We start from the raw sequence: 17,092 nt of genomic DNA, 5'->3' as shown, positions 1-17,092 counted from the left end.
TCGGTCACACACACACACACACACACACACACACACACACACACACACACACACACACACACACACACACACACTACTAATAACAACAAGATATTCCCTGGGAGCTAATAATATCAGTCAATATGGTGTAGGTGTAACAGAGGTATTTTATTGAAGACAAGTGACCTTGCCTGAGGCTTTAGCTCAGCGGACGAACACAGTCTTGTACCGGACACTCAGTTGGTCAACAGTCCCAGCTCAAGGCACAGAGCTTTCTCCAGAGAGCCTGTGTTAAGAGGAAGACACACCATAATGAATGTCGATAGTGTGTGGTTGATCACGTTCTGGGTGTCGACTAACAGTTGCGATTCAACGTGTAGAATCATCCGGGAAATGAACAGAAAATGCTTAGAACTCTTCATCGAGCCGGTCTATTTAGCTCTCCTGCCAGCTCTGTCTCTGGGGTGAAATTAGCTCTCCAAACCAACAGCAGCTGTTTCCTCAGTGACAGACCCTCTGTTGTCCAGGAAATGGAGGAACATAATAAACCTTGTTTCAGACGACAGATCAGAGCCCTCTCTGTAATGTGATAATTCAGTGAGATAGGGGTATGGAGTTCGATCACGTCAGTAAGATCCCTCCACGGGTTGAAATATCACCAATGGCGCTGCCCACTTGGTAACTTTTCTGCAGTGCAGTAATCGTCAAGCAAGGCAGTCGTGTGCTTGTAAAGCAAAGGACTACTTTTTTGAGCCATTGTACGGACAGGGACAGTAGAGGATGTGAACCTGTTAGCAACACAGTGACGTCCACACACTAGTAGCTAGGGGTTAGGGGTAAGGAGCTAGGCAGAGCCAGTCTGAAGTGGTGGAAAGTTGAACACAGAAAGTTAAGAGCAGTGGGACTAATGCTAATGATTCCCTATGAACTCAGTGGAAAAAAATACACACTGCCATCTCAGAAGGGCCACACCAACACACACACACACACACACACACACACACACACACACACACACACACACACACACACACACACACACACACACACACACACACACACACACACACACACACACACACACACACACACACACACACACACACACACACACACACACACACACACACACACACACACACACACACACACACACACACACACACACACACACACGCCACTCCTCCAAATAGGAGTCGGAAACAATAATAAACTCCAAATCATTCCTGTTTGTGGTGGGGGAAAATTGTAAATCCCTCTTGATCAGGTCTCTAATCACATCCTCCTACTGCACGTCACACACCCAAGGCAAACACGCGCACAGCATGCACACAGCCAGGGAGTCTTACCTTTTGCCACAGAGTTTCTCTGGATGCCAGGGAGGAGCAGGCCGCTACAAACCAACAGTTCCCCAGCTGGCCCTGGAGGAGGTCATGAGCACTGATACCATTCACAAACAACTTGGGGTTATCACACAGCTCCTATAGAGAAGAAGACAACATGGGGTTATCACACAGCTCCTAAAGAGAAGACAACATGGGGTTATCACACAGCTCCTATAGAGAAGAAGACAACATGGGGTTATCACACAGCTCCTAAAGAGAAGAAGACAACATGGGGTTATCACACAGCTCCTATAGAGAAGAAGACAACATGGGGTTATCACACAGCTCCTATAGAGAAGAAGACAACATGGGGTTATCACACAGCTCCTATTTGAGTTCGACTGCTCTGGACTGTGTGCCCTTGTTTCAGATTGTAAATTAAATTAACACACAGCTCCTATAGAGGGGGGGGGGGGATAACCCCATGTTAACACACAGAGGGGGACGGTGGGAGAGAGAGACAGAGAGGAAGATGAAGACGAGACCCGGTATTGTTTCTAAGATGCTTATAAGAAGAAGCCAAGAAACCCATTAGGTCTCGCTCTTCCTCTCCTCCCTCGATCCATCAATCCTTGTGATCCCATGTTAATTAATTGCACTCAGACTGTTTTGTGGCTGTGCTGCGCTCTCTGAGCTGACCACTAATGGCAGAGGGAGGGTTTCCCAACTGTCTGGATGTGTCCCAACTTGCACCCCATTCCCTATTGTGCACTACTTATGACCAGGGCCCAAAGCACTCTCGTCAAAAGTAGTGCACTGTGCAGGGAATATATGTGCCATTTTGGACCTGAAGAACCACAGATCATTAACTCCCTTCTCCAGCCCTTCCTGCTCCACCCCTCAGCCCCAGCAGAAAGTAGGCTCTCTGGGCAGGGTGCGGTAGGACAGTACTAGGCTGTGGTGGTGCTGTAGGCCCCAGAGCAGAAACAGGAGAGGATGAGGCAGAGGAAGAGGAGAATCAGGTCTGACCACACTAAGCTACTCTTTGGGACCCTTACTGTGCCAGACACTACTGTAGGTTAGAGGTTAACAGGGGGATCAGAGGTCTTGTGAAAGACAAAAACCTCTGGTACACTCCCAAAGAAGATCAGTAAGTCTAACACACTGTAGGGTGGATATTTTCTCAACCTGTTCTATGGTTCGCTGCTGTAATCACACACCACTAGCTGCTCTTTCTCTGAACCAGGAGGCCCTCCTAAGGAATTTCACTGGGTGAGAAGTAACATTTTGCTTTGGGCTGGTTCCAACCAGTACACCAGTACTTTATTCACTGTTCCAACCAGTACACCAGTGCTTTATTTACTGTTCAAACCAGTACCCCAGTGCTTTATTTACTGGTCCAACCAGTACCCCAGTGCTTTATTTACTGGACCAACCAGTACCCCAGTGCTTTATTCACTGGACCAACCAGTACCCCAGTGCTTTATTCACTGGTCCAACCAGTACCCCAGTGCTTTATTTACTGGTCCAACCAGTACACCAGTGCTTTATTTACTGGTCCAACCAGTACACCAGTGCTTTATTTACTGGTCCAACCAGTACCCCAGTGCTTTATTTACTGGTCCAACCAGTACACCAGTTCTTTATTTACTGGTCCAACCAGTGCTTTATTTACTGGTCCAACCAGTACTTTATTTATTGGTCCAACCAGTACACCGGTGCTTTATTTACTGGTCCAACCAGTACACCGGTGCTTTATTTACTGGTCCAACCAGTACACCGGTGCTTTATTTACTGGTCCAACCAGTACACCGGTGCTTTATTTACTGGTCCAACCAGTACACCGGTTCTTTATTTACTGGTCCAACCAGTACACCGGTTCTTTATTTACTGGTCCAACCAGTACAACAGTGCTTTATTTACTGGTCCAACCAGTGCTTTATTTACTGGTCCAGCCAGTACACCAGTGCTTTATTTACTGGTCCAACCAGTGCACCAGAGCTTTATTTACTGGTCCAACCAGTACACCAGTGCTTTATTTACTGTTCAAACCAGTACACCAGTGCTTTATTTACTGGACCAACCAGTACACCAGTGCTTTATTTACTGGTCCAACCAGTACCCCAGTGCTTTATTTACTGGACCAACCAGTACCCCAGTGCTTTATTTACTGGACCAACCAGTACCCCAGTGCTTTATTCACTGGACCAACCAGTACCCCAGTGCTTTATTTACTGGTCCAACCAGTACCCCAGTGCTTCATTTACTGGTCCAACCAGTACCCCAGTGCTTTATTTACTGGTCCAACCAGTACACCAGTTCTTTATTTACTGGTCCAACCAGTACACCAGTTCTTTATTTACTGGTCCAACCAGTGCTTTATTTACTGGTCCAACCAGTACTTTATTTACTGGTCCAACCAGTACACCGGTGCTTTATTTACTGGTCCAACCAGTACACCGGTGCTTTATTTACTGGTCCAACCAGTACACCGGTGCTTTATTTACTGGTCCAACCAGTACACCGGTTCTTTATTTACTGGTCCAACCAGTACACCGGTTCTTTATTTACTGGTCCAACCAGTACAACAGTGCTTTATTTACTGGTCCAACCAGTGCTTTATTTACTGGTCCAGCCAGTACACCAGTGCTTTATTTACTGGTCCAACCAGTGCACCAGAGCTTTATTTACTGGTCCAACCAGTACACCAGTGCTTTATTTACTGGTCCAACCAGTACACCAGTGCTTTATTTACTGGTCCAACCAATACACCAGTGCTTTATTTACTGGTCCAACCAGTACACCATTGCTTTATTTACTGGTCCAACCAGTACACCAGTTCACTGCTTTATTTACTGGTCCAACCAGTGGGTCCAACCAGTGCTTTACCAGTACCTGGTCCAACCAGTGCTTTATTCACTGGTCCAATCAGTACCCCAGTGCTTTATTTACTGGTCCAAACCAGTACACCAGTGCTTTATTTACTGGTCAAACCAGTACACCAGTGCTTTATTTACTGGTCCAACCAGTACCCCAGTGCTTTATTTACTGGTCCAACCAGTACACCAGTTCTTTATTTACTGGTCCAACCAGTGCTTTATTTACTGGTCCAACCAGTACTTTATTTACTTGGTCCAACCAGTACACCAGTGCTTTATTTACTGGTCCAACTTTATTTACTGGTCCAACCAGTACACCAGTGCTTTATTTACTGGTCCAACCAGTACCCCAGTTCTTTATTTACTGGTCCAACCAGTACCAGTGCTTTATTTACTGGTCCAACCAGTACTTTATTTACTGGTCCAACCAGTACACCGGTGCTTTATTTATTGGTCCAACCAGTACACCGGTGCTTTATTTACTGGTCCAACCAGTACACCAGTGCTTTATTTACTGGTCCAACCAGTACCCCAGTGCTTTATTTACTGGTCCAACCAGTGCTTTATTTACTGGTCCAACCAGTACATTTATTGGTCCAACCAGTTCTTTATTTACTGGTCCAACCAGTACACCAGTTCTTTTATTTACTGGTCCAACCAGTACACCAGTGCTTTATTTACTGGTCCAACCAGTACCCCAGTGCTTTATTTACTGGTCCAACCAGTACACCAGTTCTTTATTTACTGGTCCAACCAGTATTTACTGGTCCAACCAGTGCTTTATTTACTGGTCCAACCAGTACACCGGGTCCAACCAGTACACCGCTTTATTTACTGGTCCAACCAGTACACCGGTGCTTTATTTACTGGTCCAACCAGTACACCGGTGCTTTATTTACTGGTCCAACCAGTACACCGGTGCTTTATTTACTGGTCCAACCAGTACACCGGTGCTTTATTTACTGGTCCAACCAGTACACCGGTGCTTTATTTACTGGTCCAACCAGTACACCGGTTCTTTATTTACTGGTCCAACCAGTACAACAGTGCTTTATTTACTGGTCCAACCAGTGCTTTATTTACTGGTCCAGCCAGTACACCAGTGCTTTATTTACTGGTCCAACCAGTGCACCAGAGCTTTATTTACTGGTCCAACCAGTACACCAGTGCTTTATTTACTGGTCCAACCAGTACACCAGTGCTTTATTTACTGGTCCAACCAGTACACCAGTGCTTTATTTACTGGTCCAACCAATACACCAGTGCTTTATTTACTGGTCCAACCAGTACACCATTGCTTTATTTACTGGTCCAACCAGTACACCAGTGCTTTATTTACTGGTCCAACCAGTACACCAGTGCTTTATTTACTGGTCCAACCAGTCCTGCTGTTACAACCACTCTTTCCTGGATAATCATACTGTAACCATAGCTGTAGAATAATAGCAGAGTATAAAAAGCCTAGAACAACTTATATCATGGGAGCGGCATGTACTGTAATTAACAGATTCATAACTGAACATACCGAGACGCACACACTCACAGCTGTGAATCAGAACAGACAGACAGTCAGAGACGGTAGGTAGGTAGTCACCAGAGTGTTGCTGTTTGTTTTACCTGACTGTCATGATGACTCTCCCCCAGGACGGACTGTCTAATCTACACCTCAAATGCTCTCTCTACACTTCTCCATTTCTACCCATACTGCTCTCTCTCTACATATCGCTCTCTATTTCTACCCACACCTCTCTTTTATGAATATAGACAAAAAAAAGTCAATAGAAAAAAGGTCAAACAAAAGGAAGTGCATCTAGTTGGAAGTCTTCCCAGTTTGAATTGATTGTGTTAGCGGTGTTGTTGGCTAGCTCATCTGAACAGTGTCCTGACTGAGCACATTTTCTATGCCAGGCAAAATGATGCCTCATTAACTTATTGTTATGGATGTATCCAAATAAATGTCACTAGAAAACAGCTTAAACAAATGCAAATGCAGCTACTTTTGTCAAAGTGCAGCCAGAATAACGTGTAAGTTAGCCGTAGTTGGATAGATAGCAAGCAAGCAAGGGATAAGAACGTTGGTAGCCAGTATGGCAGATAAATACAGAACGACTGGGACGCGTCCCTAGCAACCCTACATTTGTGTTGGGACTATATCTTGTGAAAGGATGAAATAGTAGGAATAAATTAATCAAAATAAACGTGAATGAAAATGTCAAGAATTGTTTTTAAATGTTGGTAACCCGTTGTATAAAAGTGATAATGCCCGAGAAGCCGGTGTCTGGCACAGGCCTAACAACACCCATACCAATATATCCTCCAAACACCGGCTTCTTGGGAATTATAACATAATTATTCCCTGCCCCACACTCTTTCACCACCCACATCTCTTTCTCAGCAGTGAGATGACATACCTCAGTCAGATGCTTATTCAAACACCTTAACTCCAGGGCTGGCACAATTACAGTGTAACCAACGGTTCTGGATGAAGACCGTCATGACAATGAAATAACAAACAGCTGACTAAAGACGGGTTGGTCGGGTATTCGTGCGGTTGAGTCCGTTGCTGCGATAACGTGGACTCTTAAAAAACAGTGATTTCCAGATTCGCGGTGACGTGCTGAGCAAGAAAAACCCTCCCTCTGGCTAGAAACTCATTACAAGTTTTGAAAATCTGTTTTTTGCATGAATTTTAATCCTACCCTGTGATGTCAGAGATCATTTTTGGGGGACCTTTCATATATTTTTTAACCACAGATCATAGAAACAAACTGTTTTCACATATGTAGACACTGGTTTGGTGCTGGAGATGATGCATATGAAGTTGAAAACTCTCCTATTTCCCCCCGGACAAACACACCCACCCCTCCCGTCAGTGTGTGGTACCTTAGGTCTCTTCCAGGTGATGGTTCCTATGCGGTTGGTCTTGTAGAACAGAGACTGGTCCGTAGCCGGAAACACAGAGTCTTCAAACAGGACTCGACGCTGCTGGCAGTCCCTACGCAGGGAGGAATAGCCCTGGCTTTCATATGGCACCACCATCACCCTGCAGGAACACACACACAGTTATACACACACACACACTCCATACGCAGGGCAGCGAAACACTGATTCTCATACGGCACAATCATTCTCCTAGAACACACAGGTTACACACAAACATGTACAAACAGTGTAAAAAAAATAATGGCATACATTTTCGGGATGGAAAAACACTTCTAGCGGAAACTTGAACAACTAAAACCAGAAAAAGGTACGTAGAAATTATAATGCACCTATAACGTTATATTTTAAAATAAGAGACAACTAACAATCACCTAAAGAAAAACTTGACAACCAGGGAGAATTCAAAAATCCCAAAATAATGATTTTAGCAGTATTGACTTCGTTATTGTTTGAACAGAAGAACACTGTATTAGTCATAGAAAATGCATAGAATTGCAGGAAATTTGCTTTAAAACTGCAACATTTTCTCTCAGTTCCATGGAGAAATGTGTAGAATGATAGGAAATTGGCTCTCACCCGCAGGGTGGAGGGGGGGGGGATTACCAACTCAAGTCCTGTTGTAAATCAAGTTGAGAAGATTCAGATCTCCGTCTCCAATATTCACCAAAGGAATGTCCTTTGTTTCAAGATACCTTTTCCCACCGAAACTCTAACACGTTCAAAAGCAAATACTGGAATAATATTTCTAACATAGAACGTGGGGAATGGTCAGAGACACTAATGTCATTTTGTTTGTTATTTTGTGATGTCATTAAAAATGTTATAAAAAGGAAATACTGTAACTTGGATATATGTTGAAATATGTAATATGAAAAATGAATGTATTTTTGTTAAGAGGGGGGGGGGGTGATTTTAGGAGCCATAAGAGATAGTTGTTTCACATTAACTTTGCAGTGACAAGTCACACCCCCGAGTGAGGTCAGAGAGCGTGTCAGCCTGACAGAACCGCCCTTTCGTACCAACTGTATAAAATGATGGGTTAACTTCTTGGTGACAGGGGGCAGTATTTTCACATCCGGATGAAATGCATGCCCAAATTCAACTGCCTGCTACTCATCCCCAGAAGATTAGGTTATGCATATTATTAGTAGATTTGGATAGAAAACACTGAAGTTTCTAAAACGGTTTGAATCACGTCTGTGAGTATAACAGAACTTATGGAGCAGGCGAAACCCATAGGAAAAAACATTCAGATTCAGAAAAACACATCACTCTTTTCAATGAAATTTAATTGGGAATCCAGATTGCTAAGGGACCTTCTTGCAGTTCCTACCGCTTCCAGTGGATGTCACCAGTCTTTAGAAATTGGTTGCGGTTTTTCCCTTTGTGTAATGAAGAAGTAGCCCTGTGCAAAACAAGGGTCACTTCAAGTGTACTGTTTGTTAGAGGCGCATGACCAGAAAAGTAGCATAAGTTTGTTTTCTTCCTGTATTGAACACAGATCATCCAGTCTTCAATTTGATATATTATTTACTTTAAAAGGGGGGGGGGGGATAAAATAAGTTGTATTACAAAAGTAGTTTGAATTGTTTTGGCAAAGTTTACAGATAACTTTCGAGATATTTTCTAGTCACGTTGCGCAAGTTGGAACCAGTGTTTTTCTGGATCAAACACGCCAAATAAATGGACATTTTGGATATATATCAACAGAATTAATCGAACAAAAGGACCATTTGTGATGTTTATGGGACATATTGGAATGCCAACAGAAGAAGTTTGTCTAAGGTAAGGTGGTGATTTATATTTTTATTTCTGCGTTTTGTGACGCGTCTGCAGGGTTGAAATATGTTCTCTCTCTTTCGATTACAGAGGTGCTATCCTCAGATAATAGCATTGTTTGCTTTCGCCGAAAAGCCTTTTTGAAATCTGACATGTTGGCTGGATTCACAACACGTGTAGCTTTAATTTGGTATCTTACATATGTGATTGCATGAAAGTTTGATTTTTATAGTAATTTATTTGAATTTGGCGCTCTGCATTTTCTCTGGCTTTTGGCTAGAGAGGTTAACCTTTCTGGCACAGGCGTTCCGCTAGCGACCCACCTCGACAACATCAGGTGAAATTGCAGAGCTCCAAATTCAAAATACAGAAATAGTCATAATAAACATTCATAAAAAATACAAGTGTTATACATCGGCTTAAAGATTAATTTCTTGTTAATCCAGCCACTTTGTCACATTTCAAAAAGGATTTACGGCGAAAGCATATCATGCGATTATCTGAGGACAGCATCCCACTTACAAAAGCATACAAACATTTTACAACCAAGTAAAGCAATTACAAAAGTCAGAAATAGCGATAAAATGAATCACTTACCTTTGAAGATCTTCATATGGTTGCAGTCACAAGAGTCCCAGCTACAAAATAAATGGTTGTTTTGTTCGATAAAGTCCCTCTTCATATCCCAAAGATTTGTTGGCGCGTTTTGTTCAGTAAACCACAGAGAAAGGGTCTCATTCTTCTTCATTTTTCAGAAAACAAGCCTGAAACAATGTCTAAAGACAGTTGACATCTAGTGGAAGCCAAAGGAACTGCAATCTGGTTCCTAACCCATTAGATACTCTATAGGCATTCAATTGAAAATAACCACAAAAAAAAATCCCATCTCCTGGATGGATTTTCCTCAGGTTGCCATATCAGTTGTTATACTCACAGACATTATTTTAACAGTTTGAAACTTGAGTGTTTTCTATCCTAATCTACCAATTATATACACTGCTCAAAAAAATAAAGGGAACACCAAAATAACACATCCTAGATCTGAATGAATGAAATATTTTTATTAAATACTTTTTTCTTTACATAGTTGAATGTGCTGACAACAAAAATCACAAAAATTATCAATGGAAATCAAATGTATCAACCCATGGAGGTCTGGATTTGGAGTCACACTCAAAATTAAAGTGGAAAACCACACTACAGGCTGATCCAACTTTGATGTAATGTCCTTAAAACAAGTCAAAATGAGGTACAGTAGTGTGTGTGTGGCCTCCACGTGCCTGTATGACCTCCCTACAGCGCCTGGGCATGCTCCTCATGAGGTGGCGGATGGTCTCCTGAGGGATCTCCTCCCAGCCCTGGACTAAAGTATCCAACTCCTGGACAGTCTGTGGTGCAACGTGGCGTTGGTGGATGGAGCGAGACATGATGTCCCAGATGTGCTCAATTGGATTCAGGTCTGGGGAACGGGCGGGCCAGTCCATAGCATCAATGCCTTCCTCTTGCAGGAACTGCTGACACACTTCAGCCACATGAGGTCTAGCATTGTCTTGCATTAGGAGGAACCCAGGGCCAACCGCACCAGCATATGGTCTCATCTTGGTACCTAATGGCAGTCAGGCTACCTCTGGCGAGCACATGGAGGGCTGTGCGGCCCCTCAAAGAAATGCCACCCCACACCATGACTGACACACTGCCAAACCGGTCATGCTGGAGGATGTTGCAGGCAGCAGAACGTTCTCCACATCGTCTCCAGACTGTCACATCTGTCACATGTGCTCAATGTGAACCTGCTTTCATCTGTAAAGAGCACAGAGCACCAGTGGCGAATTTGCCAATCTTGGTGTTCTCTGGCAAATGCCAAACGTCCTGCACGGTTTTGGGCTGTAAGCACAACCCCTACCTGTGGACATTGGGCCCTCATACCACCCTCATGGAGTCTGTTTCTGACCGTTTGAGCAGACACATGTACATTTGTGTTCTGCTGGAGGTCATTTTGCAGGGCTCTGGCAGTGCGCCTCCTGCTCCTCCTTGCACAAAGGTAGAGGTAGCGGTCCTGCTGCTGGGTTGTTGCCCTCCTATGGCCTCCTCCACGTCTCCTGATGTACTGGCCTGTCTCCTGGTAGCGCCTCCATGCTCTGGACACTACACTGACAGACACAGCAAACCTTCTTGCCACAGCTCGCATTAATGTGCCATCCTGGATGAGCTGCACTACCTGAGCCACTTGTGTGGGTTGTAGACTCAGTCTCATGCTACCACTAGAGTGAAAGCACCGCCAGCATTCAAAAGTGACCAAAACATCAGCCAGGAAGCATAGGAACTGAGAAGTGGTCTGTAGTCACCACCTGCAGAACCACTCCATTATTGGGAGTGTCTTGCTAATTGCCTATAATTTCCACCTGTTGTCTATTCCATTTGCACAACAGAATGTGACATGTATTGTCAATCAGTGTTGCTTCCTAAGTGGACAGTTTGATTTCACAGAAGTGTGATTGACTTGGAGTTACATTGTGTTGTTTAAGTGTTCCCTTTATTTTTTTAGCAGTGTATTTACTTTGAGCACGCTCTTCATTCAGACGTCGAAATACTGCCCCCAAGCAATAAGAAGTTAAAGAACCGCTCTCGTGGTGCCCCAGATCCTAATGAGTTAATTGTTACATTATTAATTTGGTAACAATTAAACAGTTACGTAATTAGATAAATAACAGGATAGTCCCTTTTTGATCAAGAAGAAACCCTGGTATCGGTAGCACAGGAGGTTGGTGGACGGGCTCATGGTAATGGCTGGAGCAGAATGGTATCAAATACATCTAACATGTTTTTGATGGTTTTGCTCCGGCAATTATTATGAGCCGTTCTCCCCTCAGCAGCCACCAGTGAGGAGGGGAAAGGAGAAGGGAGTGGTCGGTTCGCAACAGCTAGAAGTACTGACTACACTGAACAAAAATACCTTAGCTTTAAGGCTACATTTTTGTGGTGGGGAGTCTATGAGATTTATGCCAAGAAGAGGGCAAACAAGAGAAGGGGGTTTGTGTGTGTGTGTGTGTGTGAGACAGAGTCCCATTATCTACATTGTACACTGACTCCTCCCATTGAAAGTAGAGCAAAATAAGCACGGTTGTTAAAGGATATCCTCTTATTCAACACACACAGCACACGCCATATGAGTCACACCATAACAACATAATTCTACAATCATGTGACACATCCAGTCAAGAGACACTCCTAGTCTACCCATGGATCACTGGGAGTAACCCGATCCACCTCTAATGTTAGATTAGAGGTTCCCAGACCTTTTAGCAGTGTGCTTAGCATAGAGTCTGTCTGCTAAACACTTACAAACTGCTACAGTTCACTGGACTGACAGTCAACAAGACTCTCTGGTAGTCATGGAGATGCTTATTGGACAAAGTCAGGCAGTCTGTAATCATGTTAGTGTTTGACAAGCCTGTTAGAGACAGAACACACACTACACAATGCAGACAAACACTATGCACACACACAGGGTTTACCATAGACCTCTCCTGGAGAAGAGAGGCGGGGAAAGGAGAGGGATGAAGGGAGTGGTCAGTTTACAACAGCTAGCAATACTAACTACACTGAAATAAAAAATAAACAGAACATGTAAAGTGTTAGTCCCATGTTTCATGAACAATTTTTTTTTTTTAAATCACAGAAATGTTACACAAGCACAAAAAGCTTTTTCTCTCAAATTTGGGTCACAAATGTGTTTACATCCCTGTTGGTGAGCATTTTTCCTTTGCCTAGATAATCCATCCACCTGACAGGTGTAGCATATCAAGAAGCTGATTAAACAGCATGATCATTACACAGGTGCACCTTGTGGGACAATAAAAGGCCACTCTAAAATGTGCAGTTTTGTCACACAACACACACAACACAATGCCACAGGCGTCTCAAGTTGAGGGAGAGTACAATTGGCATGCTGACTACAAGAATGTCCACCAGAGCTGTTGCCAGATAATTTAATGTTAACTTCTCTACCATAAGCTGGATTACTGCAACTCGCTGTTGGCTGGGCTCCCTGCCTGTGCCATTAAACCCCTACAACTCATCCAGAACGCCGCAGCCCGTCTAGTGTTCAACCTTCCCAAGTTCTCTCACGTCACCCCGCTCCTCCGCTCTCTCCACTGGCTTCCAGTTGAAGCTCGCATCCGCTACAAGACCATGGTGCTTGCCTACGGAGCTGTGAGGGGAACGGCACCTCAGTAACTCCAGGCTCTGATCAGGCCCTACACCCAAATAAGGGCACTGCGTTCATCCACCTCTGGCCTGCTCGCCTCCCTACCACTGAGGAAGTACAGTTCCCGCTCAGCTCAGTCAAAACTGTTCGCTGCTCTGGCTCCCCAATGGTGGAACAAACTCCCTCACGACGCCAGGACAGCGGAGTCAATCACCACCTTCCGGAGACACCTGAAACCCCACCTCTTTAAGGAATACCTAGGATAGGATAAAGTAATCCTTCTCACCCCCCTTAAAATATTTAGATGCACTATTGTAAAGTGGTTGTTCCACTGGATGTCATAAGGTGAATGCACCAATTTGTAAGTCGCTCTGGATAAGAGCGTCTGCTAAATGACTTAAATGTAAATGTAAATAAGCTGCCTCCAACATTGCTTTAGAAAATGTGGCTTTTTTAAAAACTTTTTTATTTCACCTTTATTTAACCAGGTAGGCCAGTTGAGAACAAGTTCTCATTTACAACTGACCTGACCAAGATAAAGCAAAGCAGTGCGACACAAACAACAACAAAGAGTTACACATGGAATAAACAAACATACAGTCAATAACACAACAGAAAAAAAGTATTTATATATACAGTGTGTGCAAATGAGGTAGGATAAGGGAGGTAAGGCAATACATAGGCCATGGTGGTGAAGTAAATACAATATAGCAATTAAACACTGGAATGGTAGGATGTGCAGAAGATGAATGTGCAAGTAGAGATACTGGTGTGCAAAGGAGCAAAATAAATACGAGTGGGTGCTGCTGTGGTGACCAGTGAGCGGAGATAAGGCGGGGCTTTACCTAGCAGACTTATAGATGATCTGGAGCCAGTGGGTTTGGCAACGAATATGAAGCGAGGGCCAGCCGACTAGAGCATATAGGTCGCAGTGGTCGGTAGAATATGGGGTTTTGGTGGTAAAATGGATGGCACTGTGATAGACTGCATCCAATTTGCTGAGTAGAGGTAGGATCGGTAGGATAGTCAGTTTTACGAGGGTATGTTTGGCAGCATGAGTGAAGGATGCTTTGTTTGCGAAATAGGAAGCCAATTCTAGATTTAATTTTGGATTGAATATGCTTAAATGTGAGTCTGGAAGGAGAGTTTACAGTCTAACCAGACACCTAGGTATTTGTAGTTGTCCACATATTCTAAGTCAGAACCGTCCAGAGTAGTGATGCTAGACGGGCGGGCAGCGATCGGTTGAAGAGCATGCATTTAGTTTTACTGGCATTTAAGAGCAGTTGGAGGCCACAGAAGGAGAGTTGTATGGCTTTGAAGCGCGTCTGGAGGTTAGCTAACAGTGTCCAAAGAAGGGCCAGAAATATACAGAATGGTGTCGTCTGTGTATAGGTGGATCAGAGAATCACCAGCAGCAAAAGCGACATCATTGATGTATATAGAGTGTATACAGAGGCAGTACGTCCAACTGGCATCCCAACTGCAGACCACGTGTAACCATGCCAGACCAGGACTTCCACACCCGGTCTCATCTGTGGGATCGTCTGAGGGGTGGGGGTGCTGAGGAGTATTTCTATCCGTCTTTTGCTTTTGTGGAGAAAAACTCATTTTGATTGGCTGGGCCTGGCTCCCCAGTGGGTGCACCCCTGCCCTGTCATGTGAAATCCAGAGATTAGGGCCTCATGAACGTATTTCAATTGACTGATTTCCTTAAATGAACTGTAACTCAGTAAAATCTTTGAAATGGTTGCATTTATATTTTGTTCGGTGTATACTACTACAGGAATACTGTATGCAGTTCAGTCAAGCACTGCTACTGGTTGGACTTAGTCTACTGGAGGTCTAGATGGAGCTGTCACGGTACTACCTATACCCATTTCTTCCTTACAAATCTGAGGGAGTAGGAACTGGGGAAGGGGACTACGGGTATGAATGGAACATGGCCAGCCTAGCTGTGGGTTCTGTCTGGGAAGGGTACTATTGGGTACTGTCAAAATCACTACTACTACTCTGTCCCCTCCAAACCCATCTCTATCGCGCTCATTCTCTTCGTTCTTTTACGTACATTCTTCTTCCCGTTTGCGCCGCCTGTTTGTTTTCATTCTGTCTCACTGTCCGTCTCTTTCCTTTCTCCATACTACCATTCGCTCTATCCCAAACTCATAATGTATCACTCTTTGCATCTATCTTTACCACTAGAAAGACCAACAGTAGCCTAATCATGATCCACCTGTCTCAATCAATGAGAGAAGATTTGAAATAGCCAAGATGGCAGCATACACATAGTTGGATTACATCACGGAGCATTTTCCAAAATTCAAACGAACCACCTGCAACTGGACTTAAACATTTTAGAAGATACATGTTTAGATGAACCGAGAACGAAGATAGTATCACCAAGTTACGTCTAAAATGCTCTGTGCCACGCCAAACAGTAGAGTCTAATGCATCACATTAGCCCATTACAATCTGCTAGCTACTCTAACCACAACAGCAACCCAATGTTAGCCGAGGCTGTGACTGGCACGATGTGTGGGAGTTCTTCAGCCATAACACCGTAACAGACATGGCAGAGACAAACTATACTACAACCGTGGCTTTGTTCACAGTTCAGGCCCATTGAACAGTGAAGTCCTACACGACTCATCAGGCTTTATAACTGAGAAGTGAGGTGGGGGGTGGAGAGAGAAAGAATGTCAGGATTCATAACAGACCTCCACAGCCTGGGCCAAAGGTAGTAGCTCTGCTCAGTAAGTCTAAACACTACTGAAAACACATTTTACAGATGCTGCAGCTGCTGGGAGGAAACTCTTACTAAAAAAGGATTGCGGTTTTGAACCTGCATTAAAAGTGCCGTACCTGCAGTCGACTATGGTATTTTGGAAGCAGTAATTGCAGAACTGCACTTATACTTCAAAATTACTGAGGAAAAAAAATAAATTTTGGATGCAGTTACACTGCACTCTGACTGCAATCATTTTTTCTATTCTGCTCTCCAGCCACACACACGGAGATAGTAGGCAATTTAACTGAAATGACGCGCGACAACACGTGTTTTATACTTGCTGAATGAACACAGTTGGTGGCCAAGTAAACTCCATGATGTACTGTACTTCACAATAACGGAGTTGCACAACGACTTGTGTGGGCGGACTGGAGTTCTGACATCACATAAAATCACGTTATTTTTTTTGTTATGTTCTGTTTTTGATTTAAAAAAAAATCATTTTTAGGTTACGCCCGAGCTCCAGTCCGCGCTCAACTCCGTTGATGTGAAGTAGGCCTACATCATGGAATATCATTTTACTTGGCTGACGGTTGGTAAAATCGAATGCTCTAGAAAAGTTCAGATACGTTTACACACATTCAAAAGTATCCATATTTGCTGTAGGCTATGCTCGAGAAAAGTTGGAAGTATGTTCATCCATCGTCAAACCGACGGTCTGCTTTAATTAGCCTAGTTTACCTCGACTCCCTCGATGACGTATTCGTTTCTGTCCTACTGGGGCTTCAGTCGGAGTGATCCCTTGTTCCCTCCCGGTGGCTGCTCTTCTGGTGCATGAGCTCCTCGGGACTCACTTGCTGTCTCTTTATCTCTCTCTCTCACACACACGCACAGGGGAGGGTGTCTTAACGGCTGAGCTCAAGCTACTCTGGTTCCCTGACTATGTTGATCCGAAACATGTGTTTTATTTTAGTGCCGACTGGAACTACTGCTCTAGTGACATGATCAAGTTGAAATCAAAGCTCTTAAATATTAACTGGAGCCAACTGTTTTTCATATAAAACATTTTAGAATAAATCTAGTCTATTTTTGCCTAGTCATTAAAAAAAGTGTGACGTTTATCTTACTTGGACCCCATTTCCGTTAGATTGTGGGCAAAACGCCTCACCTCACTCTTCATAAAGAATTTCCACTCCTAAAACAACTTCGCAAACCAATATATATATTTTTCAGAATTAGGTCTAATTCGTTT

General features: G+C 43.8%; 1 protein-coding gene across 1 annotated transcript in view; it reads right to left on the bottom strand.

Annotated features, from left to right (window-relative positions):
• The window catches only part of LOC124005382 (calpain-5-like), a 31,144-nt gene extending 14,267 nt beyond the window's left edge, over positions 1 to 16,877 (bottom strand). The window contains exons 1-3 of the mRNA XM_046314583.1: positions 16,582 to 16,877; positions 7,067 to 7,226; positions 1,329 to 1,460 (exon numbers count right to left, since the gene is read on the bottom strand). Coding sequence (XP_046170539.1) covers positions 1,329 to 1,460; positions 7,067 to 7,222 — 288 coding nt within the window. The 5' untranslated portion in view covers positions 7,223 to 7,226; positions 16,582 to 16,877. The remainder of the gene's footprint in view (positions 1 to 1,328; positions 1,461 to 7,066; positions 7,227 to 16,581) is intronic.
• Between the last annotated feature and the right edge of the window lie 215 nt (positions 16,878 to 17,092).

This window comes from Oncorhynchus gorbuscha, linkage group LG19 (genome assembly GCF_021184085.1).
Source record: "Oncorhynchus gorbuscha isolate QuinsamMale2020 ecotype Even-year linkage group LG19, OgorEven_v1.0, whole genome shotgun sequence".
NCBI lineage: Eukaryota > Metazoa > Chordata > Actinopteri > Salmoniformes > Salmonidae > Oncorhynchus > Oncorhynchus gorbuscha.
The sequence above is the reverse complement of the archived record's forward strand: the minus strand, read 5'-3'. Positions and strand labels throughout refer to the sequence as shown.